General features: G+C 40.2%; 1 protein-coding gene across 10 annotated transcripts in view; it reads right to left on the reverse strand.

The window, feature by feature from the left end:
* The window catches only part of map4k5 (mitogen-activated protein kinase kinase kinase kinase 5), a 32,713-nt gene extending 9,853 nt beyond the window's left edge, over positions 1–22,860 (reverse strand). Inside the window, exons 1-26 of one of the 10 annotated variants that reach the window (XM_030082145.1) lie at positions 22,433–22,860; positions 21,741–21,980; positions 18,877–18,934; positions 12,628–12,718; positions 11,621–11,685; positions 11,275–11,330; positions 11,123–11,170; positions 10,087–10,129; positions 9,903–9,975; positions 9,263–9,394; positions 8,906–8,968; positions 8,704–8,785; positions 7,678–7,794; positions 6,638–6,716; positions 5,480–5,551; positions 4,324–4,382; positions 4,062–4,129; positions 3,368–3,406; positions 2,425–2,469; positions 2,293–2,335; positions 1,854–2,061; positions 1,685–1,708; positions 1,485–1,570; positions 1,003–1,044; positions 640–724; positions 402–481 (exon numbers count right to left, since the gene is read on the reverse strand). In XM_030082145.1, the coding sequence (XP_029938005.1) occupies positions 402–481; positions 640–724; positions 1,003–1,044; positions 1,485–1,570; positions 1,685–1,708; positions 1,854–2,061; positions 2,293–2,335; positions 2,425–2,469; positions 3,368–3,406; positions 4,062–4,129; positions 4,324–4,382; positions 5,480–5,551; positions 6,638–6,716; positions 7,678–7,794; positions 8,704–8,785; positions 8,906–8,968; positions 9,263–9,394; positions 9,903–9,975; positions 10,087–10,129; positions 11,123–11,170; positions 11,275–11,330; positions 11,621–11,685; positions 12,628–12,718; positions 18,877–18,934; positions 21,741–21,848 (1,866 nt within the window). In that variant the 5' untranslated portion in view covers positions 21,849–21,980; positions 22,433–22,860. The remainder of the gene's footprint in view (positions 1–401; positions 482–639; positions 725–1,002; positions 1,045–1,484; positions 1,571–1,684; positions 1,709–1,853; positions 2,062–2,292; positions 2,336–2,424; positions 2,470–3,367; positions 3,407–4,061; positions 4,130–4,323; positions 4,383–5,479; positions 5,552–6,637; positions 6,717–7,677; positions 7,795–8,703; positions 8,786–8,905; positions 8,969–9,262; positions 9,395–9,902; positions 9,976–10,086; positions 10,130–11,122; positions 11,171–11,274; positions 11,331–11,620; positions 11,686–12,627; positions 12,719–18,876; positions 18,935–21,740; positions 21,981–22,432) is intronic. The other 9 variants (XM_030082144.1, XM_030082147.1, XM_030082150.1 and 6 more) reach the window with 9 other exon arrangements.
* Between the last annotated feature and the right edge of the window lie 524 nt (positions 22,861–23,384).

A 23,384-nucleotide genomic window follows, 5' to 3' on the forward strand; every position in this document is an offset into this window, starting at 1 on the left:
CTACTGAATTCCTGTCATATCAAATTTATATGGATTCCCAGAGGACTTACTATAAACAAAACTTAAAACTTTAGCAAAGCCTACCACATGCCTTGTTTGAGCTTCTGTCATGAAATCTGGTACATAAATGTAAATCAGACCTGTCCTGTCCTCCCAGTAGATTTTCCAGAAATTAAAATAAGATTAATAGACATATTTATTGTTAATACTAGCCAATAGAAGGCACCATGTAATTCATATGGGAAACATGTTTGTCAATGACATTTTGTTTTTACAGCAATGTTCTAGAAAATATAAACTAACTATGATTAAAATTATTAAAATCCTAATTATGCCTTTCAGCAAAGAAAACAGTAGTTACATGGGTTGATTTTGATCCATAGAAACATAGTTGCTCTTACTTGCTCCATTGTGGCCTCATGTAGCTCATTCAGATTCAGCGTATAAATGCCATCCTCGGTCCCAAAGATCAGGTATTGGTCTGGGGGGAAAAGCAAATAAACAATGACCCTCATAGTCCTGGTTGCAATAAAACATACCAATTTTACGCATAAATGTGTGAGGGCTACTGCATTATGTTTATGTTGTGTCTGTGTGTGTGTAGATGTAGCTGTTCTGTTGAAGAGGTTTTGCCTTTACCTTTGGTGTCTGGATGAATCCATGATGTGGCACAGTTGATCTTCAGTGGGCAGCCATCAAACACCTTCGAGAAACAGGCTCCCATCTGCAATGACAGACAGTCTAACTGAGAACAGCCAAGCCTGTGACTTGGTGAACTGCTAAAATGTCAGCCAGGGTTTAGGAAGCTGGGAGCTGGAGCTGAGCCTGGAGTACATCACACTGTCCATCGGCCAACAGGAACCAGAAAGAATGACAAGCCAACAGTTCTGCGGACCCCAAACTTCTATGTTCAGCAGAAGTTCAGACAGAGTTTAATAACAGTGTCCATGAAACCAATCCATGATTTTCAACTGTGAGGGACAATACACATGATTCACTCACCAGTACTTTCGGAGTGGGTGGTAGGCCATTGATAGCTGGTTTCTAAAAAGAAACAAAACCGGCTGTAAGATTGATGCAGAGCACACAGACCAAAACCAGAAACAGTTCTGCTAACTTCAGCTGGCTTATCGCGGCTAAAAACAGCTCCAACCTCAACAATGTGCCAAACAAAAAACAATCTAAACTGTTATTTTATTATTTTGGTGTTCTTTCAAAGTCAATTAAATGTTTAACATAAATGCATGCCAAATCCCCCTCTTTAACTGTCAATGTGTCTGGATCCAACAAAGGAAAAACATCGTACTTGAGGTTTCAGTGTAGCCAGTTACTTGGACACAGGCCACATGAGAAATATAGGCTCTAACACCACAGATGACATTTTCATTCCACAACCCAGAGAAACTGAAAATGAGAAGTGTGGCTCTCTTGATTGCGATGCACACTGCAACTTCAGTGCAGTTACAGAATATCTTAAAACTCACAGGGAACTCCTTTTTCTCCTTACGATGAGGTCGGTTGGGTGGTGGCTTGGGACTGCCTCCATTCATACTGCCATCTGAATCATTATCTGTTAAGAAAGAGCAGGCAAATGAGCATTACATTTCCAAAATAGGTATCAGTTGAGCATATCGGCATGAAGCATCTAAATAAAAGGACACATATTTCCATCAGGGTCCCTTACCTTCACATGTAGATTTACTGAGAGCTTGGAAAAAGCAAACAGTTGTTCATTTAGAGAAGAAAATAGAAACCAATGAAAGGTAAGAGGATATGAAAGAGGTCCTTGCACAGAAAAAAAGTGAAACTAACAGCAGACTGAGCTGAACAGGCAGAGAAACACTCGAACTCACCAGGATCAGAGGAATGAGAGAGAAGGCCGGGGCTGCTGACACTGGCAGAGAGGAAATCTGGGGACGAGTGCTCCTTGTTGCCCTGCTCAGGTGTGCTCTGTCTGCGGGCCACCTGGCTGGGCCCGTTCTCTGAGTTGGGGAACCTTCGCACTGTCAGACACCTCTCGTCATTAAGGCCAACCTCATCTGATGAGCTGTTCAGTCGTGGCTGAGAGGGGATGGCGGTAAAGACCAAGGGAAAGTGTGAAAAGAGTAATTGTGAGAGATATGTAACATGCCACTTGGTGAGCACATTTAACCAAAGCACTATGCAGTAAAAACACTTCTAACATGGGTCACCCCTGCAGGAATCAAGCTCTAATCCTGTCATTGCAAGAGACATTCAGCTACACTAAGCATGTTCCATGCAAAAACACAAATTAAAGACTTCAACTCTCACCTTTGGAGGCAGAGGCGGAGGAATCCCTGGCTTGAGGGTTGACCTGAAATTGAAGTGTTTTTCTTTATAGAAAGATGGAGACTACAGCAATGAATGTTAATGATGACATTTAAGTGTGTAAACCTCACTCACAGCTCTACTTCCTCAAAGGCATCTTCCAGATGAGCAATGTGTCCCCTGAAGGAGAAAATTATGGTAATCAGTAGGGAAGTGAAGAGTCATCAGAGCCAGTGAGAGGTGTTTATGGAGCAAATGTTTATGAAAAGCCCCTCCCTTTGAGAGAAAGGGAGTACGAATCTGTGGGAAAGGGACAGGGCCAGTGATGTAGTGGTAAATTAACTAACCACTCCAACTTGCTGAGGCAGAAACCACAAAGATTTCCAGAATAGAATTAATGGGAATAATTTTTTTGTCTGTTTTTTTTTTTTTTTTTTGGTCTTCTAGTTTTAATTCATGAACCAGTATTTCAGACAAACATCTCTGGAAATTACAATGTTTATTAAGTTAAATATAGAATAAGGCTGAAAAAAAGTGAGTGACCCATTCTAACCCTTAAATTTCTATCATCAGTGGACAAACCTCATAACAATAAATGCCAACTGTTTAGCTCTATTAAAAAAAAAAAAAAAAGGCAGAAGATTAATCAGTAACATTATTACATAAAACTAGATTCAAAGCAAAGCACTCCCTGCCTCAGCAGATGCTAAATTCTTTGGATGGTGTTGACATTATGCCCAGGGACCTGTCAGTGGCGCACACACCTGCTAAAACAGCAGTATTAGACACTACAACCTTGTTCCTGCAGGAACAAGTAATTTCACATGACTGCTACAGGCTGAGATTCAAGTCAAGCAGAGAGGCATTTTCCTGTTTCTCTCTCTAATCTATCTGTCTTTCTAAGACTATACAAGCAGGTACACAGGCTATGCACAGTCTGAGTTTACAGCTATATCACACCACACATGTTAAATGGAAGGGCACCAGGGTGGGCTATTCATGGAAATGGAGGGCATCGAACAAGAAGTGGAGGGGAGAAGTGGATGGCGTACTACAGGACACGCAGTATTAGTGTTACCGTATGAACAATTCCTCCTCAACGCTTTTGAGAAGACTCCTTGGAGGGACAAGACGAAGAACAAGAGAGAGAGAGAGAGGCGAAAGAAGACAGAGAGAAGCGGAAGCAGAAACACAGTCAAAGCACACAGACAAGTGAACAAGAACTTATAGGCTAAAAACCAGCATCACAAACTGCAGATGGGAGGAAAGTGAGGGCATGCACTCAGACAGGTTAATTCCAGTGTACAGTGAATGGAGCAGGTTAATCCCAGGGACAGTGAGTATACGGAGATTTCAAAAATGCTAAATTAAAAATTATAGCAAAGGAAAAAACAACAGCACAACAATACAACTCAAACTCACAATTAAATCCAGCACACAGAAGAAATGTTAATTTTTGCAGTTTAATTTACTTGGCACTACACTTCTCTATGCTATATCACTTGCTGTTTTCTGTGATGTTCTCTTTTAATACAAGTATGCACTGTAGCGTTTCCCTGACAATTCCTGGTTTGGCAGAGCAATAAAACTTGAAATATGCACCTGTTCCATTTGTGGAGATTCATTTACATCAAATACTCATTCATGCACACTTGCATGTGCACGAGTCTCAGTTTTCCAACAGTCTCATAAAGGACAGTATTCAGTCGGATAAAGAAAAAGGGGGAAAAAAGGACGTAACAGTTCCCATGACAACAGTTTCCATGGATTACCTGGTTGTTATTCCTCCCTCAGCAAAGGGACTCCAGGGGGAAGAGAAGTCATTGTCTTTACTCACATCCTGTGGAAAGCCACACATGCACAAAATTAGGAAAAAACACAAAGGCTACTTTCCTTGATTTTGTGACTTCTCTCACATACAGTACAAGTGAAATAATTGATTACAAACAAAAAAAAAAAATGACTACTTGAGAAAGTATATCTAAAATTTTGATGAGGGAGATTTGCTATAAATACACCCAGAAAGATTATCACCATTTCAGAATGAGCCTCGGTTTCTTTCCGGAGTGGAGGTTCAAACTGGACCTTGTCGACTGTGAATGACAAAAAGAGTGCTCTGTTAATATTTTGTTCTGGCATACACCTTTGGCACTAGAGGGCATCAGTGCCCAAGACTTCAAGAAACACCAAGTCTGAAGGAGTATCTTTAGGCATTAGTAGAAGCAGTCTAGGTAAACACTTAGTCCACTCTTACCATAAAAGCATGAAATCAGGTGAAAGAATGACCAAAAACAGGACCATTTCTTGCATTACAGTGTAACTGTATTATCAACAGAGATATTTCATGATTCATGATGCTATTATTTGAATATTTGGTCTGGAGCTCAGGATGAGTAGGCCTCCGAAGACAAACACCGATCATACTTGACACTGACCAGAAGTTTCTCTTCAGGTAAATATTGGTGAGAAGACAAGAATTGGAAATAGATGATGGAACGCAGATTCTTCTTAGTTTAGGTTTGATGTCAAGTGCTGTCAAACAGTTGATCCAATAGAGGAGACTAGCTCAGTGTCCAGTATAAACATGACATGCTCCTGCTGAACTCACAAAGGCAAAAGAAACCAAACAACCTGCCGAGAAATCCACCACATAATCAGCTTCATGTTCATTTAATTAACAAAGAAAGTTTGTGTTTAGGAATTAGAACAACCACAGATTTATTTCCCAGTTATTTTTCTGGTTAAGGTATGCTGACAATGTTGACATGCTGCAGTACTTAAGGTGCTGATAAAAGAGTAACTGAATCACAACCAGACTTCCTGAAACCAACAGAGTGCAAATAACATGTCAGAAAGTCAAGCTGAGAAATCATCCAGCTTCTTCAGTGGTGAGACAAACAGTGAAAGGATGACAAAATCCATCAACATTGTCAGCATTGGATTAGTCATCTACACAGTATCAGTTTGTTTCAGTTAGCGTGACAGACCCAGATGTCAGAGACCAATTTAGTGAACCACTGAAGCCAAAAGCAAGCACTCGCTGTGAGAAGAGGAAATGACATTTTTAGTTTCACCTTTGATTGAAACAAAGTTTGCTTCTATGCCACCACATCATCTTATTTCTCAGGGGATTCTGGTGTGAGCTTAGGAAGTATGTATACACACACTGTCCAACTACACTCTCACTAACCTGCGTACCCCCTGTGTCCCTCAATGAAGCTAGGACTTGAGCATCGCCCTCCATGGTCTGTCCCATTGTTTGCTTTATGTAGGGGGAAAGTCAAGACATAATAGTGAGAAATATAAGGAAAATCAAACAGGAGATACTATTATAAAAAAAAAAGAAAAAGAAAAAGAAAAGACGATCACAGAGACCAATACAAACAGACACATAAAGTAAACACTAAGACGGATGTACAACTACAGATGAAAACAACTCAACAACTAATGTCCATCACAAACATTAATCCAGCAACTGGACTGCTACAACATAAATCCACAGCCTTTTGACAAGACAGTCACAACACAACATAAATTTATCTATGACTACCAAACACAGCCCAAACATACAACTTACCTGACAGGTTGCAATCAGCATCAATATTCACAATCTAATAAGCTAGATACACTTAAATCCTGCACAAACTGCACAACTGCTGAGTTAGCACCACATTCCACAAAAAGTTTAGCACTATCACTTTACTATTCAGGCAAGCTTTTTTTGTATTGCAATTTTCCCCTCGCCTTTATTACATGGTTGAAAATAAAGTGAGACAGGAAAGACGTGGGAGAGAAAGAGAGAGAAAGAGAGAGAGAAGGAGAGAACATGCAACCAGAGTCCTGGGCTGTATTCAAACCCAGGACACTGAGGTTACAAGGTAAACGCCTCAGACCACTGAGCCAGCAGGACGTCCCACACAAACTATTCAACAAAATTCATAAGGAGTGAGGGACACTTAATTGTGGTTTAAATAAATTTTAAAAAAAATGAAAAAATAAATAAATAAAACATGCTACACAGCAGCATCACACACTGTGCTACAGGCACTTTTTCTTCCATGAACCCCTGGGCTATTTTTATATTTGCAGCGACATGCTGTGGGCTGGATCTGTGCCAATGCTGCAGGATTAGTCGCATGACCCACAGACAAACTGCTGGACCTCTACCACCCTAATCTGCTAGGCTGACTCACAAACTGACCAATGAAGGGACAGATTCAGATTCAGTAGTGATGGGTCTGGTGTGCGTGTTTGTGTGTGTTTGTGTGTGTGTTTGGGGGGGAGGGGGGTGTTGCTTGTGAGGTTTCTGCCTGTTGACAGTTAGAGTACAAGTGGGCTGTTCACTTACAGTTTATCTCTGATCGCGTCCTCTCAGCTCGCGCTTGCTTGTTGATGGAGCGGATTGTGTGTCTGACTGCAGAGAGAGGCTGGAAGAGAGAGTGAAAGAGAGAGAGAGAGAGATTAAGAGATTAAAAAAACAGATCTGTGCTGTGGTTGTAGCACTTGGCATGAGATGTATAGAACAGATTAATGAGTTTTTATCACATTATATCACAATGAAGTAGTGTCGCCTTGAATCATCTGGCACAATCAATTCTTGTGTCTGTGGCAACAAAATCGGAATCATGTAGGACAATTTAAAGCAGATTCAACAAAATCTATGCATCATCACATTACTATGCATCCCGGAGGCTGTCTGTATAATACAAGCTCCATTGCTTGCAGTCAATAGCCTTCAGGGTTTTTTTCAGCCATCATGGCCAAGACAGTGCTACTGCTGTCAGAGGGGGAACAGCACAATGGTCTTTTAAAGGCGCTGGTACCACCTCTTTGGCTGCCACATAAATGTGATGCTGATGCCAGTTGGAATAATAATGTAGAGGGAGAGAATCAAGAAAGGGGGAAGGGAAGGGGTGAGAAGAGTTTAAGGGGAACGTGAGAACACACTGAGCTGAAGTACTCAAGCCCAGCTCAACTTTCTTCTTTCAGTGCCAAGTTGCGGAGAACACATGCTATGCTAATATTTGCATTCAGCACTGATACAGAGGCTATAGAGCAAGTGTTGGCATTGAACAAAGACAAGGTTTAGTCATATCAAATTTGAGTGGGTGATTAATTTTTAATCACTTAGATTCTTTGAGTTTTTCCAACAAAATGAGAGAGAGACAGAAACAAATAACTGGGGTTCACACTTAATAGATCTGTGTATATGCGTTTACATACTGGTTGTAGTTTCCCTATTTTTACTGACCTCTTTATTGGCTGTGTAGATAGTTAATTTGTCCTCAGTTTCTATTAAACGACTCCTTAATTCTCAAAGTTTTAAGTAAATTTTTCCATTGTTCTGATGTTATTCTCAGAATTATAACTGACAGAATCAGACATTACCTCAAGGTCATCATCGTCCACCTCGTTGTAATGCTGGTGGTTGTCTGGGTTGTTCATCTTATCCAGGAGGTCAACCGCGAGCCTCCGTGTCAAACCCGTCTGGGCCACAAACACATGCTACAAAAAATACAGCAGGGTTAGTACTTACAAGATGGAACAGTGTGTGAGAAAGGCATCCCCAATCTGACATAATGTGGCATCCATGCACATTAGGTGTGAAACTTTGACATCCTTGGAGAAAGGGAGATCAGTGACCTAGTTTCACTTACATTAACTAATTAAACCTACTGTGTTAATCAACAGGATCCTGGACAATTAACCCTAGACATGAATCCTCTGAGAAATGGACTGTGTTAATTATGGTCAAAATTAAATTATCTTTGAAGTTAACAGAAGAACTGCACTTATGGTTTGACTGATGCTGGGACACAAACTGCTGGGATGTAAAGTCTGTTTCCCTTGAAACTGAGCTGAGGCAGTTTAGCTTTGTGATTTCAATAAAGAACATAATTTCTAATAACTCTATATTGATAAATAGGTAATAACAGAATTTTTGGATGACATTTTTGGACCTGAGCTTGATCAAAACCCAAATAGTTAGAAATTCATCCAAACCAGACATAAGCCCATCGGGCCAGATCAGGTCCTGCTGGATCTGGGCAAAATGTCAAGCTGTGCTTGTTTGTCTGAACTTCAGGATTCAATAAAGATAATTTGAAGAAACTAGCATGTGGAGCAAAAAAAAAAAAAAAAAAAAAATGCAATAAAGCAATTGTAATAGCAGATTGTAGTTGGAATTACTGTGTTGAAGAATGCAGCTAAGAGGACTGAACTGCAAATAAGGCTCTCCACAAACAGTACATTTAAGAAATTGCTAACAACATTTTATATTTTGAACAGGTTGTGGTGTGGAAGTGCAATGTGTTTCCTTTGTTTCAAACATTTCAATTTCCCACAGACCTGAACAAGGACATGGGGGTGTGCAAGATTCTACCATACTTCTAAGACAGAAATGAGATTTATTACTGATAGAAGCTTCTCTGCAGTGGGCCTCTTCTTTGGGTTCTTTGTCAGAGACACTTTGACAAAGTTATGGAAGGCCGCTGACCTGGGGGGATGAGATAATTTTTTTTTAATACAGCAGTGCTCAATACTACCCTCCAAGAGCAAAATACACAGCAGCAGTGCTAATCCTAGAATAGCAGACTGAAAATCTTCCAACACTCACCACTTGGTTTTGTCTTTTAGCTTGGGAGGCTGAAAGCTGCTCTTTGACATCAAAAACAAGGCCCTATGGAAAAAAAAAAATACATTACTTCCTGAATGACTTAAACAGAGAGCAAGCGGGTAAAGTGCATTAATTCCTTGTCAGTCGGTCAGAAGCAAAGGCAAAGGTATGTGTGCCTAGAATGTATGACAAGGAAATTCTAATTAAAGCCTAAATGTATTTTTGAATCAAACAAGATGGCCATTAAAGTAATCAGGGGACCTGTTGAAACATTAGCAGAATACAAAAGCAGGAAGTTAGCCTAAGAATCGTCTGAGGAAGCTACAACTGATCATGTCTGAGGAACTTGGACCATACCTCATCGGGTGTAGGTCAAACATGGGGGGCTGCAGCTCAGCCAGCTCTATGGACGTGATGCCGACCGCCCAGATATCACACAGCTGGTTGTAGCCACCGTTCTTCTCAACTGCTGCTACTTCCGGAGCCATCCTGCACATATTAAGGACAGGGCTTCAGTACTGACTCTCAAAATACATGGGTAATGGTTCATTAGGGAAGCCGTCTTAGATTAAAAATGATCAACAGGATGGTCAGAGTGCAGGATCAGCTACAGCCAAATCGTTGCTGGTCAAGGTTCAGTGTCTTGCTCAAGGACACTTCAGAAGAGAAGATATGAGCTTGAAGTTGTGTACTTTGATTAAAGGATGCTCTTTCTAATGCCTAGGCCACCCTGTCTCCATTACCCAGCTACCATTAGGTAAAATACTGTTATACAACAGGCAAGGCAGCTGACTGCCAGATGTCCTTGTGTCTGGTTCCAAGTACTTCATCACTAGTGCTGTGAATAAAACTAACCCTTGACTGATTAATTGTATTATCACAAGTATTATCTGAAGGAGAATAAAAAAGAAAAGAAAAAAAAAACATGGTTCCTGAACCTATTAAGCGAAGCCTTTCAGATGCCCACTGGCACATTTCATGAGGGTGAAAGACTCACCAATAAGGTGTCCCGATGAAGGACTTCCTTTTGGCAATGGTGGCAGTTATTTTGGCCGCAACTCCAAAGTCAGCTGCAACAAGAAGTGACAGGGCTTTTCAGATTATGTAATCCACACACATGGGGTTTTAAAGGTGTGAACAAGTTCAAGTTCCCAGAATTAAGATGCTGTAGAGCAGTTTACCTAACTTCACATCTCCATTGTCTGTCAGAAGGATGTTGGCACCCTGTAAAAACAAAAAGAAAGACATCGCTGTACTGGGTTTTCAATTGATAAGAGGCATTAATATGAGATTTGTGGCTTCAGTCAGTGGGATTTTATGATTTTAAAACACAAAATTAGCAGAGTATGAAAATATATTTCAGTCACTCAGCTCAGCTCATTTGACATTTATTATCATGGGACCAACAAGGCTTAATGAATTTTCATTATCGACTGACTGCAATGCCAAAAAGGTTATCGTCTTTAAGGGGAGTGATACACTGGGAAATATTTTTGAGTGACTAATATTTTTCAAACAATGAGAAGTTCCTAACCAGTAAATGCTCTGTCACTGCTAATACCCACAGTTACTCCATATATTACTGCTTCTTGAAATTCCCACTGACAGTGTTTCTGTTGGCTGTGACTGACAGTCTGCCTGCTTGCATGGTGCAGGGTGAGCAGAGGAAACAGGAACTGCTCGCTGTGTAGAACTGAGTAAAGATAATAGGCCCAGCCCTGACCTTGTGTGATAACAACAGAGACTGAGGCAACAGTCTATGCGAATGCATCAAGAATGATCAACTTCAGCTAAACCTCAAAACTGGTGCCAGTGACGCCAGTGGTCACAAGTGTCCATGTGAGCCTTTTGCAGTGACTTCCGTTCACACCTCTGAACCACAACTGCGTCAGACTTCAGCCCCCAGTACCTCGGACTGCTTTAAAACGAACACTGACATTTTCATTTTCAGTGACATCACTTGTTTCAAGGTAGTGCCACTGTCTCAACTTTTCTTTTAATCTACTAACATCATTATTTTATCTTTTTACATATCATGTAATTGTTTTCTTGTGTATCTGTCTTTATAGAATGAGCTGCTGCTTTCTTAACCAGGAAGACCTAAGTATATGAGATCCCTACATAAATGGGCATTGAAACTAATTCTGTGTTTAAAAAAATAATACTAACTAACTAACTAACTAAATAAATAAATAAATAATTGTGAAGATGTGGTACCTTGATGTCACGGTGCATCTTGCCTTTGGTGTGCAGATATCCCAAACCCTGCGAATGAAATTACTGTGATCTGTAATTCATTTTTTAAATACTACAAACTTTGAAATACTCATTTGAAATCATTTCTTTATTCATTTTTAAAGTGTAAGTACCTGTAAGGTCTCTCTGCAGACATAGGCTATCTGAAGCTCTGAAAGAGGTCCTGTCACTGAAACACACACACACACACACACACACACACACACACACACACACACACACACACACACACACACACACACACACACACACACACACACACACACACACACACACACACACACACACAGTTTCATGTCATGTAGCCAGAGTCAGGCATATTCAAAGTAATTTAGCCTAGTTGCCAAACCTTTCCAACAGTTCTATCAAATGATAGATGATGTATTTAACAATGCAAACATTCATAAACCATTTTATGTGTGCAGCTGACCAGGTATGAATAAAGAGAAAATAACTCACCATGATAAATGTCCTGCAGAGATCCTCCACCGCAGTACTCCATACATATCCAAAGCTTCTCTCGACTGATTAAAGAATAGAGAAGAAGAAAGTTAGGAGCCGCTGCTTTGTGCCAGCTGGCTAGATAACGTTATACAGAAAAGAAGAAAAATATTTTAACAAGTAACAGAACATGATTCAGGATAACATCCTAGAAAGGTTTCCTGTTGATCAGTCATCCTTACCGAAACAAACATATCCCAATACACGTATCCCTTGTGCTAATAAACAATGTGCTAATACAGAAAGGTGGTTGGAAAAATGATAACATCTGAAACTAGTCTAACTGTAATACCACTGCTGGACTACAGTTTTGACACTTCCACCACCTCTTGGATTGCTACATTGTTTGACCGTGGATTTACTAGCTACACTGCTGGCATGGTCAAAGGTTTTGGTCAGGAAACAGTCTACTAGAAACTCGGAACTTCCCCAAATAAAACTGTGGTTCTTTTGATACCATTAATTTAGTTTTTAAATCATTAATGCATAGCTGGGAGGTTTGAGTAAAAACATTTTACACTAAGTATTTATGCTGTGTGTAGTGAGACTGTACAAGACATGCCTGCTGCGAGAAGACATGCGTCTCTCCAGAATAATAGCCACATAAAACAGATCAGAGGCTCATATTCCAGTTAAACCTGCTGGAAGTCTCAGGCAGTGGTGGGCGGCCCGGCCCTGCTTCCTCCCAGATACCAGCCAGAAAACATTAAAACTGGAGCGCTGCATCCTGGCACTGAGTGGCCTAGTCAGCACCAGTTTGCCCTGTTCAAGGGCTTGAGTCATACTTTCACACACAGGTGTGACTAACTAATTAAATCAGTCATGTGAACTTCAGGAAGATGCACTTTAAATCTAAATGCGTTTGACAGAAAGAAATTATTTCCAGATAATTATCTTTGACTGCCTGTGAGTGAGAGGCTATCAAATAAAATGACCAAGTGCTAGTATTTAGAGTTGGCTCTTACCAGAGGTAGCTCCCAAAGTAGGCCACAATGTTGTGGTGCATGCATTCCTTCACCATGAAGATTTCCTGCTGTATGATGGAAAAGTCATCCCCTGGAAAGACAGAGAAATCACACACACACATACACACAGAATTATATTTTCATTTTCAGGATAGATAATTATTTTATGAATATCATTCCAAAATGTACCATGCATTAAAAAAGCAACATCAACAAAATACAAAATTATTTCTGGCATTCAATAAAAGCACATTTTGGGGTACTTTTATGAGCTATGAGCCACCTTAAGACACTTTGTTCTGTAGGCTAACATCCAGGCTGCTTTCCACTTGAGCAAAGCGCTCTAACACATCCTATTGGTAGGAAGTTAGAAGACAAAAATATTTAAGCCCAGCTGTTACCAATTGCACAGTGACACAAGGCTCTTGAGAACACTAATAAAAGGTTAGGATCTATCAAAATCTGCCTGCTCTTTGCTTTGTCATCACAGACATGAACCTGATCAAACTCATCTACAAGATACAGCCTCAGACAGAAAAAACATCCCCATTAAAACAACAGGCTAAGTTTAATCCGGACACTGTTTATGACTTTGTTGATGAAATTTGTGACTTTTCAGATGCCCCTGACAACATTTATCTCTCAAAAGCAACTAGCAAAAAATCTGGTGACTTTTTTATGACCATGAGAAACAATGTTTGTGCTCAATCCTAAATTATCTGCAGACAACTTGGCAGGGCTGATGCTGATTTGTGCTACTTGTTTGTCTAAACCAGATGCCTGATGATCACAGCACTTCTAATACACAGTACTGCCCTCCCTTCCTCCACTAAAAGTAGTGACGACGAGTTTAATAATGATATGCAAATAAGTGTGTGTCCTCATCTGGCGACGTCTAGTGTCTTTGAGCAGCCAGCAGCTACTTTCTTTGGTAAACAGTTGGCAACACTGCATTGGGACTGGAAATTGCTGCCACCTAAACAATGGTATTTTTTTTCTGTGGCTAGTTAAGTGTGTCAAGTCTTAAATCTTGCTTGGCAAGTAGATGAGCATCATTAGGAGGCTTTATTCTGTTCTAAAAACCTAGTTCACTAGAAGAAATAGCAAAAGTGTCCAGCAAATTTCAGCCTTTACCTGCTTCTGTGGCCTGTAGACAAAACATGTTAGGTTCATACATACATTAGTGTTACTGCATATCTTCTAATACTCTGTACCAGGCAAATCATGCTGTAGCTTATTTAAAAATGTACACAGGGTAAACTCAGTTCTAAATGCTTCTAGTTTCTTCTTTAAACCTGTTCAATCTTACAGAAAAGATGAGGAATGGAAACAGCTGAACAGTGGCTCTTATTTGACCACACATGTAAACACTTTGTGCCTGATGAAGCAATCACTGTAGAACGGCCCTGTTTTCAGTCTGTCTAGGAGAGTTAGGACCTCTCACGTGAGTGTCTGAATTAAAGTCTGGATGGAATGCCAATGCATGCAACACAGCCTAACCACTAAACAACCAACCAGTGAATTTCCATTTGCCTTGAATTTAACATCAACTACTAATCTGTGGATTGAGTGATATCACCAATCTGGAGAAAATTTAACTATTAGATGTCTGTCAGTCTGAGCCATATAAAACAGATGTGATATGTGAGAGTCTAAGCCATATAAAAACACCATCTACATATCTACATATATCTCTCTTTACTGTTATGAGTGTAGGTCATATTAGAAACAGCTCTTCTCAGGAAATGTAACCTGACCGAGTGAATCCAAATGAAAGGTATCCGCAGTTAACCTACAGTACCTCAGCTGCGAAGGGGGTGGGGGGTGACGGGGCGGGAAATACAATATGTTAAAGAAGATTTTTAAAGCTTTAAGATGATTGACACATGGTTTATGCAAAAGGAAGCACAACTCAGCATTGCTTATATACAAATCAAACCATCACTCTAAAAATTCTTCTCCCAAAGAGCAACAACAACAAAAACAAACCAACCAACCAACATATACGCCAAGTCTTTTGACTCTCTTGAATCCTAAGAAAACAGTGTGAGCTGAGTGTACATCCCACTGCTTTCAGCCTGGGATGCTGCCACTAATGTACAACTGAAAATAGCTCTCTTAAGGATCACAGGGCAAGGAAGCTTGATTTAACGTCGTCCTTAAATCCTCTTCATGTTACTACTCTTATCCTCAGCACCCAGCCACCTCTTATCTACTTCTGCTCGATTAGGCAATCTACTTGACTTCATTGAGGGATTGCTACAAGCTAACTGTGTCCATTTCTTGAGAGAGTAGTCATTTCTGTAACAAGAATAAAGGGAACCAGGGTTTCCTCCAGTGTACTACCAGCCTGTCGGGCCACCGGGACAAAGCATCTTGAGAAAATGACTTTTAGGCATGGATGTGGGAATTAGGGGTGTTGCAAGTGTTGGAGAATCTGTGTATTCCCTAAAAAATATTGTCCAAGGATTCCTGAATGAAAGGCATGCTGAGCTTTCCTAATCTGAAAATGTTTCTTTTCGTTTTTCTCTCAATAGCAACTGTAGTTCTTGATTGCACCTAATTCCAATAACAGTAACAACTCAGAAGGATAACTACCATTAAAAATGCTTATTTCCAGATCACAGCGGAATTTCGCCCCACAACCAGGATACAGAAAGTTGCAGGCTTCAGTGCAGAAAACCACCTTTGGGGGTGGTTTTCTAGACCTCCGGCAGGCGTTACAAATGCAAATTAGGGGGAAAAATAGTTGTGTGGTTAGTCTGTGGTAACAGAATACTTTTCCTGTTTTTTAATTGCCATTTATATCCTTGTTACAAGTCTATTATCTGCTCTAAATGTTGCAATAGGAGAAACACCTTACAACAAATGACAAGATGCCAACTGAGCAGGAAGCAGAATAAGGAAACCTGCATGCAGTTTCCTGCAAAAATTGCTGATCGGTGGCCTCACCTGCACAATGTTTTACCAATATCTAAAAAAGACAAATTATATAATGCAGTGACTGCTGTGTCCACAAAAAATGTCTCCTTAGACCTCCACAAGCACATTGAGTGGCATATTGTTTAAGCTAGTTACTGTTACATTAATCTTTTTTTGTTTGTTTGTTTGTTATGTTTTCATTCAATTTGTCAACTCAGGCACAAAGAGGGCAATGAAAAAAGAGAGCAACAGAGAGGAGAGAAAGTAGGATTATAATAATATAGGCTCAAATCATATGTGTCATATCTTAATGCCATATAATATATGTATCTCAATTCTAGGCTGTCTTTTCTACTCTGATTACATCCTTAAAACACAGCATAAAAACAGTGATCCACAGTTTCTCACAGAGGCAGGCTATAGCCTAGTGATTTCTTTATGGCTTTAGAGTACAGCTTTAATAGTGACAAACATTAAAGTAATCTTTTCCCACTCATTTCCCCGTTACAACGTGGTAACATAAAAATCACAGTCTTGGATAATCATTAATTAGGTGGTAATGACAGGTTATTGCATCTGTAATTACAGTGTTACACAATATCAAATCACTTAACATTAGGAGGCAGTACTGATGATTAGAGACATTTTCAAATGTACAGTATCTCTGACATGCAGCGAATGGTACAGAGAGCCACAAAAATCTGAGCAAGGATAATTTCAGCATGGCTTTGAGCCCCCCCAACAGTCTTCTCATGGTGACTTGAGGCCTCAAAGCGCAGCCACTTCCTCTCAGACTGAACACTTTACTCTCTGAACACTGCTTTTTAGAAAACAGACTGTGAATATGTATAACATTCTTTTCAGATTTCAATTCACGGTGGTGGGAAAATGCCACTTTTTTTTTTTTCAACTAAACATAAAATGTTAAATGTTAATTGCACAACAGGACACTCAGACAGGAGATTCATGATTTTTGTAGAATACCATCCTGTTAATGATTGATCAAGCACTCTGCGATACCTTCTTTTCAGAGTTACTGATTCTGAGCTGTTCAACTCTGAGCTTACAGCTTATGAAACTAAGACGGTTATCTTGTGTGCAATGTTGAGAGAAGTTTTACACCACACTGTATTTAATTGCTAACAACTATTACCAGGAGGCAAGTGCCAACTTCTCAGAGACAACACCACCACAAAAAAAAAAAAAAAAAAACACTTGTCCCATGACGGACGTACAGGCTAGTGAGGTATAATCATAGTGATCAAAAGGACAAGCTGCTGTCTTTCATGTATCTGTTATTTTCAAAAAAGACAGCCATCACATCTGTTCAGGATGATGTAACAGGTTTGTACATATTTAAATTGGGCACTGCAAGTAAAGAACATATGCAATCAAATCTTTCTTTGAAGAAAATAATGACAACCCTCTTTGAAAATCCTCTAACTTAAAGGCCTGAAACTTTCACTCAATGATCACTGAGTGAAGACCAGCTTTAATTCATTTTGCAATGGTCATTCACCTTCCGACTTGTAAGTCCAGCTTGCTCTGCGCCCAAGACTGAACCCTGACAACTTAAAAACACTCCCGGCTCATGTCTCTGTCTCGGTCTCTTCCTTCATACCAACGTCATTCCTCCTGGTCAAACCAGTTTGATTCCAGGTTCCGCCCAGAGCTATTTACCTGTCGCTTAGAGAGGAGTGACATTGTTAAAACAAGATGACCTGGGCTGGGTTTTCCAAATACATCTTGAGATTAAGTCAGTATTTGCTCCATCATAGATGAACTGAGCAAATACACTTATCAGGCACAAGAACACAACACCATGGGACTATTTTTGACAAGAAAGTCTTCCATTTTCACTGGTCACTTGTGTATCACTTTTTTTTTTTTTTTTTTTTAAAGTACCCTGAAAGTCACAAGTTCCCTCACGATAAGCGCTATTAATCTGGAATGTATTAGTAAGTTCATTTACAGGCTCATGTTAATAAGGCTGTATTTACCAGAATCACCATGTTTGGTCTTTTTGTTGGCCACACAATTAGCCACCACAGCGTGAAGTCTAACTATGTTGCGGCAAAGGTTGACTTGTTGCCGGTTGCCACTATCTTTTGTGGCATTCACTGCCGCAGCCAAAACGCAGTACTGCCCTTTAAAATGAATGAGATTCCTTGCGTTTTTGCCACAGTGCCTGATCCAGTGTGAATAAGCCCTGAGAGTCATGAACCTAAGAAAACAACCTGTGTCTCTCCAGTCTTCCTTCCAACTTGCAGCTAAGCCCCCTGATCTTCTGCTGTGCACACAAAGTCACACTGTATTACATCTTAATCCCATCCTCCTTCCTGCAGAGTATGTCCTTATGTTAGAGCTCAAGACCCCTACTGACTTATCTGAAGACAGAGAAAAATTTGCACAGTGATTTCTTGATTTCCCCATTTAAGACAGGTCATCCTGAGCTTACAGCTTGAACAGATGACAGCATGATTCACCAAAAAGAGAAAATCAACATGAGAACGTCAGACCTGAATTGAGTTGAACACACCTTTAAGCCTGCATCCCTGCAATCCTGGCACAACACCAACAGTGATTGACAGGGTGAATTAAAGAGAAAACAAACAGAGGAGAATCTCTTCCTTCAATGACTGGTAATCATTTGGGCTTTGTCTGGTTGCTGATGGTATAAAGCTCTCTCGTAATCCCACTGATCTGGATCACACTAACACTGTCACTAGGTCAGCATCAGTAGTCCAGACCCCAAGCAGAGCACAGTCATAAATATCCTCCTCTCCCTCTTAACACACACAGTCTCTGCTTGAGAGAAATTGTGAGGCTGCTGGTTCAGAGGAGATCTTGAAAAGAGTCACTAAGTTTCACCATTTATTTTATTGTGTTTAGCACAACATCCTCTGTAATATAGCATGAAAACATTTCCTTTTTTATTAATTTATTAATTCCATACTTTTTCCACATCTTTATTCCTCAGTAGATTTAATATTTTAGTCCATATTCAATGTGATGAATGCAGGCAGCATATGCAGGCTGCACAACTTGCAACTAGGCCCACAAATATCAAAATATGGGCAATAATGACATTGGGTCTACAGCAACATTACAATTTGCAGTAAACTGTATTACCACTACGCAATATATTTTCAACCTTTTTAATACTTTTCATGCATGTGTTCAAAACCTGGAAATTATCAAGTAATTTTCCAGACTTTTCCTGAGTTTCCATTCCCAACAGGAACCCTGCCATAACAGCCATCCAAAAAGCAGCTATCCCCCCTACTGTGATGTGGAAAGCTAAGATAATGAGGTAGTCATTCTTACCTGGTTCCAACTTAATAATCTTTACAGCAGCAAGCTCTCCTGTTTGTATGTTTCGAGCCTGAAACACAAAACACCACAATTTTCAGTGAGGTTCGTGACATCATACAACAGTAGTATTAGTTAAAATCACATTTTGTTGTTCGACTGTTCACCCCAACGACAAAACCAATAACGTTATGTAACATGATGCACTTGCTGGGACATTGGTTATAGTTTTGGCCTACATGGGCATGAGAGCGATGAATGTCATTTGGATGATCCTTTTGCCAGCATGAGAAGTGGAGTGGAAATGATCAGATACATGCAATGGGGGAACATGTTCTCACGCAGCGCTGTTGGACAAATTCAACATCACTGCATTTGTGCCACAATTGCTGATTAACTTTGTTATGTTTTCACACTGGGGCAACTACAATTAAATCAAAAGTTCTACAAAAGAAATGTCAACATCTGATGTCATTATGTCAACCCATGGCCAGCATTAGTCAGCAAGGAGAAGATGAGCAATGTCGGTCCACAACTATGACAATATGTAAACTAAATATGTTTGTTATAAATATCAACTTATGATTCAGTCAAATGTACAGTTCTACACTTGTGTTGATTCTTTAAATTTCTGGTTTCTTCTTTGCATTTCTGTATTTCCATTTTTGCAGCTATATTTCCATTTTTGCAGCTTTTTGCGATCAGCAGTTATATTCTATTTATGCCAACAGCAACAACTCCATTTACCCCAGAAAATTTAAAAAGAATATATGCATCATCCAAGTAATTTCAATTTGAAAGTAAGCTGCACTGAGTTCCAAATCCTGGTGAAGACCGGCAGTGAAGCAATGAGCCAAACAGCCAAATCACCCATAAACCATAAAACCCTCTAGGATGTCCACCTCTCAACACTGAGAATGCACCAGTGACTCAGACATAAACAATCTTCCACACAAAGTTTGGAGTTGTTCAGCCTCTGATGCCACACACACATGCACAAATAAAAACATTACAGACAGACAGGGAAACAAATAATTCTGCAAAAATGTATTAATATTTGCACATTTACTATTCTGCATCTTTAGTGTGATGCATGTGTTAGGCATAGGTTTTTAAAATGCATACTTTGAACTGACAGCTGGTGAATCTGCCAGTTACTCGCAGCCTGTGTTTAGGTCTACATCTCTCAGTGTAGCCAAACCAAACCTGAGAACTAAACCTAAAAAGGAGAAGTTCAAAACACAGGTTCAAAAATGTGCTAAAATAGCAGACAACATGGCTTTAAAAACCTTCAACAACCTTTGGCTGAAGGAGGGAGTTGTCTGGCATGTAGCAGACCTCTTCTACATGGTGGAAAGAGACAAGATCTAACACTAGATCAATCACAATGCCAGAATTGTGGAAAAACAGGTGTGCCTGATGTCTAGGTCTAGCGCTAGTGAAGGTTCTCATGAACTATAGCTGTAGTGAGCAATGAAAACAACGGCGCTTAAAATAAGCAAGCAAACAACTTTGACACTACCACTGATTAGAGTGCAACTGAAATTGATGCTCTGCGCACCTTCTTTGGCTTTTCACAGATGCAGTTATTGTCATTTGCTCCACTGAAGCAAATGCAAAAACAAAATGACATAAAAAAAATTTGATTCTGGAACAACTAATTCTAAATTTTTATTATAACACTCACAATTCAATAAAAGTTTAAGAAGACTGAAAAACAGCATCTTTATCATTATTATGAAACAACATCTTTAAGTATGAAATAAATACTGATGGATTTTTTTTCCTTTTGATGACACACTAATTGACAACATAAATCATAATCAAGAGAATCATCAAATGGCGTTAATATGATTTCCAATTAATGGTACCAGACCTTAGAAATACACCAGGCCTGAAAGCTGCTATTCAAACTATTAAGATAAAGGCATCACTGCCCCCCCCCCCCCCCCCCCCACCCCCCCACCCCCAACATGCTTCATTAGCTGCATTAACCCAATGCAAACTAAACCTGAAGTCTGCACAACAGGCCACAGGACTTTTCCCAATTTTGAGTATTTCCGCTGTCAGTGCAGCACAGAACACACCCATAGCGAACGCGTGTTTGGACAGGGGCCTGATCGTATTTCACCCCGCCGCAGCCCTGAGCCTGCGAGCTGTGGGAGAATACCAGGCGCAGCATTCCACCAGTGGCCTGTCTGGAGGGGGGCTGCTTGCCAGAGATGGCTTTGTGAGGCAAGGGGCCATGACAGGCAGCCTGAACTATCACACATTGGATCAAGCTGGCCGCTTAGTCACTGGTGGCAGATGGATAAACAAAGAAATTCTACAAAGAAATACTACAATAGAAACACACCTGACCCAACTGAGAGGATGAAAATACCGGATGAATTATCTTGTTTACCAAGATAACTTTTCCAGAGAACTAATTCCTTTTTTTTTTTTTTTTTTTTGGATCAGAGGCAATCTTACAAAAAGTTAAAACTGTCAGCTAAATGTCCAAAATGATATGTTTGGGCAATGCCACAACTAGGTGCCAGCTCCTTATTTATGAGAACATACACTCAATAATAGAGTAACTCTCTTCCAAAAACTGTGGTGTCTTTGGTGAATGACAATGTAGAAACATTTCATCAGCAACATTTCATCAATTGCAAAGATGTGTTTTTCTGTCGCAGTGAGGGGAGCAAGTACAACAGATGCAGAACTTGGTCCTCATTCAGTAGCTCCTGTCAAATATGTTGCCCATATATTTGCATGGCTTACAAACAACACTATCTTAAATTTGGGATGAAGGTTGATTAGTCATGTGATGGTATGCACATGGCTCAAGATATCTCAAAACTATAATGACAGCCTGGAGAGCCGAGTCCTATTACCTTGTACACGTCTCCATATGTGCCACTTCCCACCCGCTGAATGAGCTCAAAATCCTGCTGTGGGTTCCTTCTCTGGATTTCGCCACTTGGCCGGGGAAAGACATCCATGGCAGCTTAAATGGCTCGTTGACACAAATGATCCTTTACATTTAGTTGGCCTGATCAAATGAGACGAAGTGGCTTGATGAAGTGGAGGTCGGAAACTTAACTACATAGATGGTTCTTCCCCTGGTCCATGTCCTGATAAATGAGACACATTACGAAAAATTTTTTTTAAGTAAAATCTCAAAGAAAGGGTCTTACTGATACATTAAAAATAATGACAAACGTTTAGCATATGCACGTCAGTACAAACAGAGGTAACGTGAACAGACTGGGTCACAAATTATTTGGTAAATATGGATGGTATTATGTCATATACCGTTAATTTACAGAAGTCAACATCTGTTTCTCTTGAAACTATCATTTACATTACTTGCGGCCATACTGTTAATTTTACAGAGTTCAGTGTCCATACTATCACTGTATTAACAGCACTAAGTATATGTATGGCAAAGACATTATGGTCAATTCCAGCAAATAGCCCGAGCCAGGTCTGAGTGAAGGGGGGCTTAGCATCCACGATAGCCAGCTAATGCTAGCTAGCCAACGTTAGCTTCGGGGCTGTTGCTTCTAAGTTCAACATAGCTTACCTTTTACAATACAGGCACAGTGGACGAGTAAGTCTCGCATGTTAAATCTCTTTGGGGTATTTAAACTGTATCGTGGCGTCGAATGATAATCCGAAAACAAGACGCGTCCCTTTGTTCTCGAGGAAACTGTAAACTTCAGTTGGCTGCGGCTGCTGTTCACTCTCTCCTCTGTCCTGCAACAACAGCAGACGTTGCAGTCGACTTCACTCGCAGGAATTCAGGCATGAGGTTAAAAAGCGTTGACATGTCATTTCCCCGCACTGACAGCCTCGGAGAAGTTTCGCAGTCGTGTCAAAAAACTACAACTAGAAAAACCACGCGAATAATTAGGTATTGTTTTAAGACGCTGCTATCCAAAATCACTCGAAACGCAACAGTCAGTCGGTATTGCTAATCTTTCTTAGCAGTACGGCGCTCTGGTGTTGCGTTCAAGTGCCCCACGTATGCTTGCGCTCCCCATCTCAAATCGTAAATACATTCAAGTACTTTTGGTCGGAGAGAATTGCAAAACAAATCTTCCAACAAATGTCGATGAATTTTAGAGATGTTGTTTTATTTTAGAAATCAAGCGGTACGTAGTTACTTTTGGTTGCAGTGGTAGCGTGAAGAGGATTCAATCTGGATAAAACCGTGATACTGATGTTGTACGTCACTCATCAGCTGAAACGTTTTCGTAAACACAAATTTTACCATGCGAATAGTAGCTCTCCGTCCATAAAAGTCACACATCGGTAACACGGGTATGACCGAAACGTCACATTTTCCCCATTCCTAGTTACCGCTATGTTCAACTTGTGAGCTCAACATTTCCGACAGCGAGGGAATGCAGCATGTGTGCCAAAGTATTTGCGGCGACCGCCACCTACCGGTGAAATTTGATAACGTGCTATTATTTACATAGCAAACTGAGTGGCGAGTTGGTAGTGATTCCCACACACTATACGCGGAGGAG

The sequence above is a fragment of the Myripristis murdjan genome, chromosome 22, assembly GCF_902150065.1.
Source record: "Myripristis murdjan chromosome 22, fMyrMur1.1, whole genome shotgun sequence".
In the NCBI taxonomy this organism is placed as follows: Eukaryota; Metazoa; Chordata; class Actinopteri; order Holocentriformes; family Holocentridae; genus Myripristis; species Myripristis murdjan.